This window comes from Hyaena hyaena, unplaced genomic scaffold (assembly GCF_003009895.1).
Source record: "Hyaena hyaena isolate Hyena2069 unplaced genomic scaffold, ASM300989v1 scaffold_228, whole genome shotgun sequence".
In the NCBI taxonomy this organism is placed as follows: Eukaryota; Metazoa; Chordata; class Mammalia; order Carnivora; family Hyaenidae; genus Hyaena; species Hyaena hyaena.
In genome coordinates this window covers 266,223-279,578 of record NW_024080860.1, presented here as the reverse complement: position 1 = coordinate 279,578, position 13,356 = coordinate 266,223, and the positions used below count along the sequence as shown (strand labels likewise).

General features: G+C 46.1%; 1 protein-coding gene across 1 annotated transcript in view; it reads right to left on the bottom strand.

Moving 5' to 3' along the window:
* BAZ1B (bromodomain adjacent to zinc finger domain 1B) overlaps positions 1-13,356 on the bottom strand; it is a 65,248-nt gene that overhangs the window by 2,413 nt on the left and 49,479 nt on the right. The window contains exons 14-18 of the mRNA XM_039243497.1: positions 7,535-7,682; positions 6,342-6,489; positions 4,029-4,144; positions 1,456-1,601; positions 164-267 (exon numbers count right to left, since the gene is read on the bottom strand). Coding sequence (XP_039099428.1) covers positions 164-267; positions 1,456-1,601; positions 4,029-4,144; positions 6,342-6,489; positions 7,535-7,682 — 662 coding nt within the window. The remainder of the gene's footprint in view (positions 1-163; positions 268-1,455; positions 1,602-4,028; positions 4,145-6,341; positions 6,490-7,534; positions 7,683-13,356) is intronic.

Sequence of the window (13,356 nt, the reverse complement as noted above, 5' to 3'; positions counted from 1 at the left end):
GGTAACTCCCCCGCCACTCACACATGTCCTAAATAAGGGATCAGGGTGGATCCTATGGCCTGCCTCAGCGCCCCCCCCCCCCCCCCCCCCCCCCCCCCCCTCCGCGTGCTCTGAGAACGCACAAGGCTGATCCCGCTCTCTGTGCTGGAGACGTGAGGCCCACCTGAAAGGCCAGCTGAAGCGGTACTTGACTATCTTGTGAAGGACCTCTTCACACTTCTGCAACTCTAGGCTTTGCCTCCGGGAGCTCCGCTTGGTCTGGAGTACCTGGCGGCAGGACAAAGAGACATGTTATTACAGGTCTAAGAGTGGACAGAGCAGAAAATGTGTGTAGCTGTTTAAAAAAAAGAAAAAATAGAAAAGAAAAAAGGAGTTCAACCATTTTCTTGGAGCAGAGACAGTCAACATCATCTGACATTCAAGTCAGGAAGCACGCTCAGCCAGGGGGCAGGCGTCTTCCCATCAGTCCACCCGCCTCCTCCCCGGTGGACGCTGATCAAAGCGGCGGAGGGCAGGCAGCAGTTGCCGTATTACAGCCGTCCTGCTGGAGGTCAGCTAGAGAGGCCAGTCACCAGGACGGCGGCCTGAGAGCAGGCAGACCTGGGATCACATGCATGCTGCCAGGGGGTATAAACAAGCACATGCAGAGAGCCGGACTGGGCACAGGGACCACTAGTGGCTAATTCGGGGATGGGGGGTGGTATGAGGGAAGAAAAGCGAGAGGCACGACTGCTTTCCCAGGCTCTCCTGCTGCAGGCTTGTGGGACCTAAGTGGCTGAGAAGGGAGGGCGGGTTTCCCCTCCAGAGGGCCATCGCTGCTCTGGCTCACAGTGGTCAGAGCCACGGGCTTGAAGAGTTAGAATCGGGCCAGCAGAAGGATCTCACGATGCCCTCGAGCTCCCTGGAGGCTTGCTTTATGCCCCCAACCTGCCCCCACAGATGTGCTCTGTCAGAATAGGTTAATTTTCAAGAGCTTCTTTATTGTTCTTTAAAGCTCAAGTGAAATGTGAAGTAAAACCACTAAAATTACATTGGTCAGGGGAGCAGAGGGGAGGGTAACACCCCTCCCACAACAACTGCCAGCAAAAGACTCAAGAGTGAGTGAGGCTCCAACATTGCTGACATTCCCACAATGGAGACCCAGCCCCTCTGAGCCGCTAGAGACACATGGATACTATTTTAAAATCCCTAACAAGTCGCGGGCTGCCTATTAAGTAGGGGAGACGAGATTTGCAGGCTCCAGCAGGGGAATGCCGGACATAGCTGCTCCCGGAGGGCCTGCTGCCTCCGGGCCCACCCATCTGCTGCTCGCAGCAGCCTCCCAAGTTGGGGGCAGGGGGCCTGGGAGGAGGCTTCCACCTGTTGCCTGATGGATCCCCAACACGGCGGGGGGGGGGGGGGGGGGGGGGGGGAGAGGAGAAGCAAGCATTAGAGGGAAGGGGAGAAATTGCTTACTAGCTCTTCCACCTCCGCATCGTCCACAGGTGGTGCCTTCGGCCGAGACTTCCTAGCAGGATGAGGCTTCTTCCCTGGCCGTCGTCCCGGCCTTGCTGCAGGAGGGATGACACCGTGCTTGCCCCGGACAGTCTTCCGAGGTCTCACTGAAATAGAAAACATGGACTCAGGGCTGAACAGCTGAGGATGAAGGCAGCACATCTATGGAATGGGAAGAGCACCTAGTCTTGCAGACAACGGCTCCTGTGGTCATGAGGCGCTCTTGCTGTTTCTCTCGCCTTACCAAACAGGACACTTTAAAGTCAGAGAAGTAGATGAACGGATACCTTTCATCAACTGCCAAAGTCCTTCTAAGAGTCTTCAGAAGGCCAGTTCCTTGAGAACGGCTCTCTGTCCCGCTGTTCACACTCTCGGGCACAAACGAAGTCAGCGGTGAGCTGACTCACCCAGGAGGAGAGGCCGTCTGCCTCCAGATCTGCCTGGAATCCCCACAGCCCCAGCTCAGCCTGTGAATGCCTATCCTTACGCAGCAGGGGGAACCTGACTGTAGGGCCCTTCCTAGTTCCCTGAGGAATCCTACACTCACCAGCACAACCTTCTCAGAGCAAAGCTGACCCCACCCACACGAAGTCCCCCTCATCAAACCCAATTACTGGCTCGCCCTAGTCCTGCTTTCTTGCATTTTTGGAAACCAGACAGTGGACCAGGCCACTTCCTTAAGAGCCTTTGCCCACAACCCCTAAAGGGACAATAAAGAATACAAAGACCCCAAGATGACCTGTGTCTCAGGTTTACAACAGGTGTTCAATGTCGGACAAACCAATGTTTCTCCGTACACCCTCAGGTAGCGATGCCCCATAAGGGTTAGCTCAAAGCTTCTCCACTAAACACACTTTCCCTTGAAAGTAGGGAGATAACATCTGGACAGAGACGGGTCTACAGAGTCAGTGACACAAAGAATCAATAACCAGTGTTTTACATTCACTTCTGGACTCTGGTAACTCTTCATCAGCTATTTTACAGTTTCTAAGCTCAAGACCAGGCTTGAAAGAGAGAATAAGAAGCTGACACCAAGGATGAAACTAAAAATGCTAGAGACAGCCACCAATCCAGGGCCTTGTGCTGTTCTAGGGAACACATCTTTGGTTCAGCAGACGGGGGCGCCTGGGTGGCTCAGTTGGTTAAGCATCTGACTTCGGCTCAGGTCATGATCTCACAGTTCGTGGGTTCATGCCCCGCGTCGGACTCTGTGCTGATGGCCAGCTCAGAGCCTGAAGCCTGTTTCAGATTCTGTGTTTCCCTCTCTCTCTCTGACCCTCCCCTGTTCACGTTGTCTCTCTCAGAAATAAATAAAAAACTTAAAAAAAAAAAAAGGTGCAGCAAAGGGCTCAGAAGTATACTAATACTTCCTAGACCCTTTTGGCAGACAAGACCCTAAAAACCTGGAGAGAGAACAATTCCTTGGAAAGAGAAGGTAACTCCCAAGTGAAACCACCCACTACCTGAAAACAAACGACACAATGTTACATTCAGAATCTATTCCCAGACAACAGTGCATCTGACCCGCGCTCTCCAGCCAGCAGATGAAGCCTCTTCCTGTAAGGGACTACGTGTCTCCTTACCCTGGATAAATGGAAAATTATGCCTAGGGAACAAACAAAAAGACCCTACAGCACTGAGAAATTAACGGGTCCCAAATGAGAGCCCTAAGACTGGGAAGATGGGGTCAGGCGGGCACACCCAAACCCCTCAGGTTTTAGCAACACCACCGCCAGAAGACTGGTCACACCAAACATCTTCTCAGACTCTACCGAGACGTGCTGTGATCTTGGGAACTGTACCATCTCCTCGAAAGCTCATCAAAATCTTGATTTGTGGTCTCTTTTCTACCAACCTACAAGGAAGGGTATATTCTGCAAAGGAGAAGGCTGTTGAAAGGCTAGGCTGCAGGACGTTAGGCTTAATCATGAAAAGGACTCATGAAAAATGACCATCACAGAGTGAGGGAGTCAACGAGGTTGGGTGTAAATGACAAGGCCTCCCCCACCCCCGGCTCCTGCTGGCATCTAGTGAGAAACAGATCTGAACCTCCCAAACAACACCCCTAAGCCATGAGAAAACAAGTCTTCTCTTTTTCAAACTAGCAAACCTATAGACCTGCATATCACATAAGTGAGAGAAAATCACTACAACTTGAGCCGCACTGCACTGGAGGCCAAAACAAATGATAAGAGACAACAATGGGCCTCGGCCTTCCTTACCCACTGTCCTCCCTGTCCCCACAGAGAGGTTTGAACCAGCAGACTCGTCATCAACACACTTGGGGCTTGAATTCCACCCAATCTTGGGCCAACCGGAACTATCGTAGGGCTGATCCAACCTTCCACTAGGAAAGTGGTTAAATGGCATCTTGAAAACCCATTTGAAACCAAGGCAGTGGCGTCACCCCACAGCGACAACATGTGAGAGAAACGTGGCCTCACAGCATCGCTGGGTGGGTGTCTACTGCCAACGTAGTAACCATCAGCCTGAAAAACCGTGAGGTCAACTGTGAAGGCAAACTGAATACTTACATCGCAAACCAGCCACCTCATAATCTTCTTCTTCCTCCTCTTCCTCCTCCTCCTCCACCTCTTCATTGCTCTCATCATCTTCACTGTCCTCAGAGGCAGACTCTTCAGTGTAATTCCTGTGGGGAGGGAAAAACATGTATGGAAGGAACGTGGCTCAAGGCCCGAGTGCTCCCGAGAGAGGATGAATTCCCACACCCCCGCAGCTTTCTCCGTCTCACCGGCAAGGCAGGTGTGATGACAAGACCAGGCCAGGGGAAACAGAATGAAAGCCCTGGCTTCAATGGCGTGCCTCCCCAGCCAGGCCAGCAATGCTTTGGAGGAGACACCAACAGCAACAGAAATCAAGACCAAAACACAACTCCACCTCTCCTCACATAAAACAACACAAAACCTATTCCTTTTGTCTCACAGAACCGGCCAGATAAATAACATTTCAGATATGAAAAGGTGCTTCCAACCCTGGGGCGGGCTGAATGAACCAATAGCCTGGACAGGTGTCTCTCCACCTTGAGAGCCCCCTTCCAAGAGTGGGACAGCTTGCAGATGACCATGACATCAAAGCAATGCTAATCCCGGCTCCGAACAGCTGGTCCAAAGCCCCGCCGTTTCAGAGGAGTGTGCCTTACTCGGCTCTAAGTGCGGCTGGAGCAGAGCAAGAAATAACTGAGTAACACTGTCAGATGGGGTCAGGATCAAACAGCTCTGCCCTCTCAGAGACCAAGCCAGAACACCTAGAAGCTGCTCCTTCACAACCTCCAACTGCAATGTGGAAAACAATGGTGTTAACTTGGCCAGTACTGAGGCATCTCCTTTTAACAAGGCCCCTGTGCTTGGCCTTGTGGGGATCAGGGTGTGAACAAAGCACCACCTCCACTCTCAGGGAGCCAACAATCTCATGGAAGACAGTTACGTGTAAGCCTCACCACAGAGGCAAGATGCACCAAAGACTGTGAGACTGCATGCTCAGCAGGAACAAAGAGGAGGAACAAATTTTAATATAAAAACACTTCAAAAAACCAGTGAAATTTTTGGTAGAGCATAGCCTAACCAAAAATTCTAGGGAGTTCTAATATTCCCAGGTAGGAGGAAAGCACAAGAGGCAAGGATACCCAATGAACAGTCTGCAAAAAGGACACAAAATGTGAATAAGGGCTCATAAAAACATAGACTGGGAGGGGCGCCTGGGTGGCTCAGTTGGTTAAGCATCCAACTTCAACTCAGGTCAAAGTCTCCCAGTTTGTGGTTCAAGCCCCATGTCAGGCTTTCTGCTGTCAGCACGGACCCTGGAGCCTGCTTTGGATTGTGTCTCTTTTTCTCTCAGCTCCTCCCCTGGTCGTGCTCTATCTCTGTCTCTCAAAAGTAAATGTTAAAAATTTTTTTAAACAGAGACCGGGGGTACCTAGGTGGCTCAGTCAGTTAAGTGTCCAACTCTTGTTTTCAGCTCAAGTTATGATCTCATGGTTTCATGTGTTTGAGCCCTGCATTGGGCTCTGTGCTAACAGTGTGGAACCTGCTTGGGATTCTCTCTGCCCCTGCCCTACTTGCTCTGTCTCTGTCTCTCTCAAAATAAACAAACAACAACAACAACAACAAAAAAGACCAGTATTATATAACAAGGAAAGGCAGTGGAAAAAATTAAAGTTTTGAAACAGGGTGGTAACACAAACAGATCTCTGCCTTATGTAAACTGTACTGGTGTCACCACAAACGCTAAATGAATAAGAGGGGGAAAGACAGGAGGTAAAGAGTTAAGAAGCCACTGAGGGAGCCCAGATGAGAGATGTAAGAGGGCCAATTGACATCAGGGACCACAGAGAGTACACAGCAGATGACTGATTTGTAAGACATCTGGACGATGTCTGGCAAATGAGCATGGAAGTTGAGAGAGAGAAAGAAGTCCCAGTTGACAGCAGAACTGTAATCATGACAGGGAAGAAAAAGGTACGCGTAAGGAATAGGTACGCGTAAGGAAAGTACGGAGTTTGGGGATTTGTAGCAGTGGGTGGTTGCAGAAGTTATCACAAATTAAGAAGTGGGTCAAGTGGAAGTAAAAGGCAAAGGGAGACATTCTGCTATTTGAGAAAACGGTAGGATCAAGAAGATACAGAACATGTCTCACAGTGAAGATGAGAAATGTCAACGTTAAGCTAAAGTGAAATCAGAATCCTCTGAGCTCTTACTGTAATACCTTAAGTGATCAGGCTCCATATGCAAAAGATGAACTTAAAGCTCCTTAGAATAATTAAGTTTGAATAACTAAGGCTTAATTATAAACCAGCCATTTCATCTGTTTTTAAAAGAAGAAATTCTCACCTGCCACGGGAGTTGCGCCTGGCAGTAGCAGGCTGGCAAGCAGGGCACTGCCACTCACCATCTGGCACCTCATAGAGGGCTGGCCTCAGACAGAACAGGTGGAAGGCTTTGTTACATTCATCACATAAGATCAGTTTGTCATCCTCACCTGCAAGGAGATAAACTTGGAGAGCATTGTCGGGAGCACAGCAACGGTCAGCAAGCTGTAACACAGAGCCACTCACCCTCCATCAACACCATGGGGGAACAGTCTAGCAAAGTGTTATCCCATTAAAAAAAAATTAAAAAACGCAGTCATTTCTGAGAAGAAATGAAGCATAAACTATAGACTATTGGTAATTTAAGACTCTGGTCTTCTAACTTCTGTCCCCAAATCCAACTCCACCTAGGAGAGGACAGTTAAAACATTTGCTAAGTAGCAAAAATACGAGTTCTAGCAGGAAATGTAATGTTGATGCTCCTCTCCCACTAAGAAAGGAATCCCCCATGAAATATTAACACTCCCTGCCCATTCTCTTCCTCGACACCCTCCCCCAGGCTTCCCAACTCCTATCTGATATGGTTCTCTTAAACCACTCAGTTTCAAGATACATGAAGTCAACCTGACACGGTCACTTCCCTCTAGAACGTTCATTCTAAAAAACAGTGTCTACAGCAACTGATGCGTTTTACACAGGATCTTTTCATCTCTGGGAACTAAATCCTAACCTACTTCACAAAATAACTTTAGCCACTGAGAAGTCAATCACTTGAGGGCTATTAGTCATTAAGTTCCTTATACACAGGTTCTGAAAGTTAGTAACATTAGAGTCTCAAATGCCTTGCTCTGTAAGACTCCAAACTGTAGTGTTCTTCCCAATGCACAAATACCGCCCTCTGCTGGTAGAACATCCTACTTCATGGGTAACTAAAAACTCAGATTTAAAATTTTTAGGTTTTGTTCCCTGCAGAAAATTTAAAGATTGGCAAGATAAGTTGCTCTTATATTCAAAATTGAGGACAAAGGGCTTGCTCTGATTTGCTGTCATGTTACTTTAAATAGCAGCATTTTACAGACCTCTAGAAGGTGGCAAAATCTGTCCCACTACACTTGAAAGCTGTGTGCACAGAATTCTTCACGGGAGGAAATTATCTTTGGAATGGAAGCCTTAGTCCCTATTACACTCAGACATGCAACACAGATTTAAATATACCTTTCTTTCGACAAACTTTGCATCTAGCATTTTCTGCTGACATATCCCACTTGATACAGGCATCAAGCATCCCAAGTAGAACATGCATTCTGGAAAAAGTCTGAGCTTCACGGATTGCTGTCTTCCATTTCTCCAGAGCAGACGCAACCTAAACAGAGACCACACCAGGTCAGCGCTGCTACAGTGGCCTCAAGGACACGACATGCAGACTGCTGGTGAAATACTGCCAGAGAGCATGAACTGGGAGCATCAGCAACAGGTGGAGGGGTGAGAGAACACTGGGTATGTTTACCTCCTGAGCTTTTCCAGTCTCACCCATTTATTTTATAGAAGAAATCAAGGCTCTGAAGAGTGAAAAGACTTGCCAAAGGTTACACAAAGAATTAAGGCAGGGGGTTGGGCGGGGTGGGTGACCAGAAACCCATCTCTTCCAGTGAAAATCCACTTAAAAGATTCAGTAGCATTTGAAAGCAGAACACTTGTGTGTGTTCATGCTAAGTGTGTGGCGATGTCATGTAGCTACTGCAACTCTGGTCAACAAGATGATTGGCGCCTGCGCTATGTGCCACAACCCCAGATTATAGGGCCTGGAAATTATAGTAAATACTCTCCATAAAGCATTCTACAACAGTTAAAAAATATTTTAATTTTTTTTAATGTTTATTCACTTCTGAGAGAGAGTGCGAGCAGAGGAGGGATAGAGAAAGAGGGAGACAGAATCCAAAGCAGACTTCTGGTTCTGAGCTGTCAGCACAGAGCCCGATGCAGGGCCCAAACCCACAAACTAAGATCATGACCTGAGCAGAAGTCAGTTGCTTAAAAGACCAAGCACCCAGGCGCCCCAATACTTAAAAACATTAAGTACTGATCTGAAGTACTCCTCTTGACTTTATCGCCAACTTCTAAGTGAAAATTTCAGAGGCCCAGGGCTCAGGCTCACTTCTTCCTGAGCAGTTATTCTCAGCATAATAATCATTGCCTCTTCCCATCCTCAGAAAATGCAAATTAATTCAGAATATGCCAAAGAAAACACAGTTTGGGGAGGGGTAAAAAATTTCTTGGACGGGGCACGTGGGTGGCTCAATCGGTTAAGTGTCCAACTCTTGACTGGATTTCAGCTCGGGTCACGTTCATGAGATTGAGCCTGACATCCGGCTCTGCACTGACAGAGTGGAGCCTGCTTAGGATCCTTGCTCTCACTAGCACGTATGTGTGCCCTCTCTCAAAATAAACTTAAAAAAATTCAATGATAAACACAACCCTCTCTCCTATAAAATATACATTCTAAGGAAAAACAAAAATGCCATTTTAGGATAATTTATTTGTATTACTGTTTCACTAGTCAAAAGATGTTTATGTCTTCAAAACATTTCTTCCCTAAACGATTAGGTAAGCATCTGCATAAACGAATGCCTCTAAAGGGATTATCATTCTCAGACAGTCAGAAAATACAGCAGAGATGGACGAGGTAAAGCTTAGGCGCTACACCAGAAGCTTAGAGTAGGATGACCTACTGTCATCCACCTTGTGGGGATCGTATTGCTTAACTGGCTGTAACTGAACTCCAGTTCAATGAGCGATGCCTACTGCTTTTACAACCTGGCTACCAGGCCTAGCTGACTGACAATACCACCGATGCACATCTCTGCCCTGCCCTAGGCAAGGAGGTCTATTTTAAGTAATACAGTCTTTCTCTTATAGGAAAGGCTAATTATCCCGGAGGCCACAGGCTTTAAAATAGAGCTACCAAGGGACAAAGACCGTTGAGCTGCTTCTGAAGCTGTGGTGTGAGGTTTGAGAGTGGGGAACAAAGGCTGCCCTTTCTCTTTCTCATGGAAAGAGAGAACCACAGAGAGCCCTGTGTGTATCAATTCATGAATAACAAGAATAAGTAATATAAACACAACAAAAAGTCTATTTAAGAAGCCACTAAAATTCTAGTAGAATCTGGCTCATTCCTTACTCCAACCTCCGCTGCAGGTAATTTCAACATCTGCCTTCAAACTATAGCACAATTTCCTTCCTTCCCTCCTCAGAGCTCCTCAAAAAAAAGTGAAGTCCACAATCACAGTTTGCCTTGCTGGGTTGCTCCCATGATGCCATGGAGAGCTGTCCTATGGTACACAGATTCTCATAGTATGGTAAGAACCCACATCCCTTCAATGGAATACAAATTTAAGAATTTTAGTTTCAGGGCACCTGGGTGGCTCAGCCGGTTAAGCATCTGACTTCGGCTCAGGTCATGATCTTGCAGCTCGAGAGGTCAAGCCCCATGTTGCCCTTTTGTGCTGACAGCTCAGAGCCTGAAGCCTGCTTCAGATTGTTTTCTTCGCTCTCTGCCCCTTCCCCACTCATGCTTGCTCGCTCAAAACTAAATAAACATTAAAAAAAATTTTAGGTTCAGTCTTGATAAAGAGTGCCCAACTGAGCACAGGCAGAAAATGGCTAAAATGGGCTTTGCTGTCCTCTAGTGGACAGTTGGATGCACGGGAGCATTCAAGAAAAGGTCCTGTCAGCATACAGTACTGCCTTTTTACTATTTCCTATGAATTATAAGATTTGAGCACTCAATAACACATCTGGCCTCATTAAAATAAAAAAAAAAACACACGAAGATCTTGGAAATTAGCTTATTTAGCCTCATTTTAATACAGATTTGAAACATTTTATATGTTAACAAGTTCACCTTGTAAAGCAAACAATGGTTTTTCATATATTTGCAGAGCTGTACAACAAGCAACATTTGCATCTTAATTCTAGAACATTTGCATCACCTCCCCCGCCCCCCTCCCCCCAAAGAACCCTTGCACCCATTACTAGCCACTCCCCATCCTCTACTCTAACCCACCACTTCCGCCAGACCCAGGCAACCACTAATTTACTTTTCTCATTCTGAACATTTCATACAATGCGTGGCCTTTTGTGACTGACTTCTACTGAACATAATTTTTCTAGGTCCATCCACATCACAGCATATAATAGTACTCCATTCCATTTTAACTGCTGAATAATATCCACTGAATGGATAAATCACATTTTGTCTATCCATCTGATATCCTTCCATATCAGTTGATGGACATTTGGGGTGTTTCCATTTTGGGGCTATTATAAATAATACTGCTATGAACATTTGTGCACATTTGAATAACCTTCATTTACTATTTTTGCCCAAAGTCTCATAGCAATTTGGGGCCAGGTCTCCTTCACATTTCCAGATCCCCAATCTCAATACTCTTGACATCATAGATATGGGATAATCACTAGCATCCTGTTAAACCCACTGAGACCAGCCTACATTCCAACCAACCTCTAATTTTTAGGGCAAAACATCAGGCATTCAAGATTTGGAAGACTATCCTGTTCTCCTGTCATTGCAAAAACTTCCAAACAGTTCAGCACATTAAAATACAAACCCCACACCATACTCAAGACACGGAGTTTCTTGTGCTTTTAAAGACACTGTTTTCAAAAACAGATAACAGTGGCAACAAAGTTTTGACGTTCAACACTGGTGGTATCCAGTAAATCCTCTTGTTCTTACAGTGCTGCTGGGAGGCTAAACATATTATTCTGATGGAAAATTCAAATTTTCTAGCATGTTTAAATAAAATTGGCCCCTAAGTAGAAGTGGATATAACAGAATCAAGGGGAAGCCAACTTACCTGAAAAGTCCTCATTAATCCCTTCACTAACAATAAAAAGACAATATCCTATCTTGCCTAGGATATGACAAGGCTTTCAACCAGCATTCTCCACAAAAGAACATTTAAAATGGAAAAACAGATAATCAAGTTTAGGGACAAACGCATCCAAAGTAAATAGAGAGCCTAAAAGAACCCAGGATTTTGCCAATTTATATAAGGTCTTTTCCACTTAATGAAAAAAAAAAAGAAACATTAACTATCTGAAATCGTCAACTATTACAAAAAGGGATTAGGAAAACAATCTACTTTTATAAATAAGGAAACTGAAGCCCATATTAAAGACTGATATTAGCTCATGCAACCATAGTGCCAGCTGAAAAACCCTGGCCTGTGCTAAGTGGAAACCTTCAAAGCAAAGGACAGTGGAAAATTTCAGAGCTGTGGCAAAGTTGACCTTTGGTCAGGAACTGCAGGCAGGGCATAATGCCATTTTAATGGAGAACATTGTTGAACTACTTAGTAGGCAACCTAATTGATTTTCCAAGAAACTCTTCCACGCTTTCCATTTGTGTACCATGTGTCTGGGGCCCAAGGTTAAACCAGCGAAGCACTCATATTTTCCTCCCCAATCAAGTTAAGAATGAAGTCTCATATGACAAGCTTAAAAGAGGTTACTCTGCTATGGGCAGGAATACTAAAAAAGACCTTTTAACAAGAATTCTATAGCTACTACTTCCCAATGAGAAGAAAATGTTACTGGCAAAGAAATGTCAAGGAAACAACACATCAAGAAATAAACTCTTCTGGGGGCGCCTGGGTGGCTTAGTCGGTTAAGCGTCCGACTTTCGCTTAGGTCATGATCTCGCGGTTCGTGGGTTCGAGCCCCGCGTCGGGCTCTGTGCTGACTGCCAGCTTAGAGCCTAGAGCCTATTTCAGAGTCTGTGACTCCCTCTCTCTCTGACCCTCCCCTGCTCACGCTGTCTCTCTCTCTCTCTCTCTCTCTCTCTCCTAGAAATAAAAAAGAAACAAAACTCATCTTAAAAAAAAAAAAAAAGAAATAAACTCTTCTGGACAGAGTTAAAAACAAAACCCACGCAGTACTCGGCAAGGCTAAAACTGAAGCCTATGAGAAAAGACTTAGCAAAGGAGACTATGAACTATCTAACATGTTCTACTTCCTCTAGAAGTTTACCTGAATGCTGTACCACCATCAAAAGGGAACAGAGAGAAGTGGAAACTAAATCCCAGGAAGATACCCAAATATGTGGAGTCTCTGGATCTATGTCATGAATTAATAGTTAAACCTTTATTGAGGCACCTGGGTGGCTCAGTCTGTCAAGCATCCGACTTCGGCTCAGGTCAAGATCTCACGGTTCATGCGTTTTGAGCCCAGCACATGGCTCTGCGCTGACAGCTTGGAGCCTGAAGCCTGCTTCAGATTCTGTCTCCTTTTCTCTCTGCCCCTCCCCTGCTTGCGGTCCCTCTCTCTCTCTCTCAAAAATAAATGAAAACATTTTTAAAAAAATAGTTAAACCTTTATCTGACTGAATCTTAGTTCTCTGTTCATGTCCCACCCAAAAGTATCCTCTTATCATGCTTCACCCTTGGCCTCAGGAAGAAAAGAGGGGTGACATGACACCAGTGTACAAATACCTGAGGGCCTTTAGAGAGTAAACTCATTCTGTGTTCTGTGTCAACTCAGAGGGAAAACTAGGCTGTCCATGGGGAAAAAGCCAATGTCAGCTCAATCTAAGGAAGCCTATGCACCCTTCCATTACTGGATTAACTCCTCCTTACTCTTCAAAACCCAGCTGACAAGGCCTCTCCTCCTGCCCCACTTTGCCCCAGGTCCCCTCACAGGCAGGCTGGCTCCCGCGCTTGCTCGTCGGTGCTTGGCACACCACCATGGCCATCCCTCCCACTCCAGAGAGACTCCTTGAGGGCAAGGACTTCTGGCTTCTTCTATGCATCACCATGACCTCCAGACTTCCCACACGACTGGCACAAGGCAAGTCTTTACCAGGTGTTTGTGAATAGAAGGAAATGAGGGAGTGGAGAGAGAGAAATCAAAAATAGGGAAAGGTATTCTATGGGATAATGCCTGGGACCTCGCCCTTCATATAGTGTTTTCAAATTCTTTTCTTCCCAAGTAATCTTTTTTTTTTTTTTTTTTTTTTT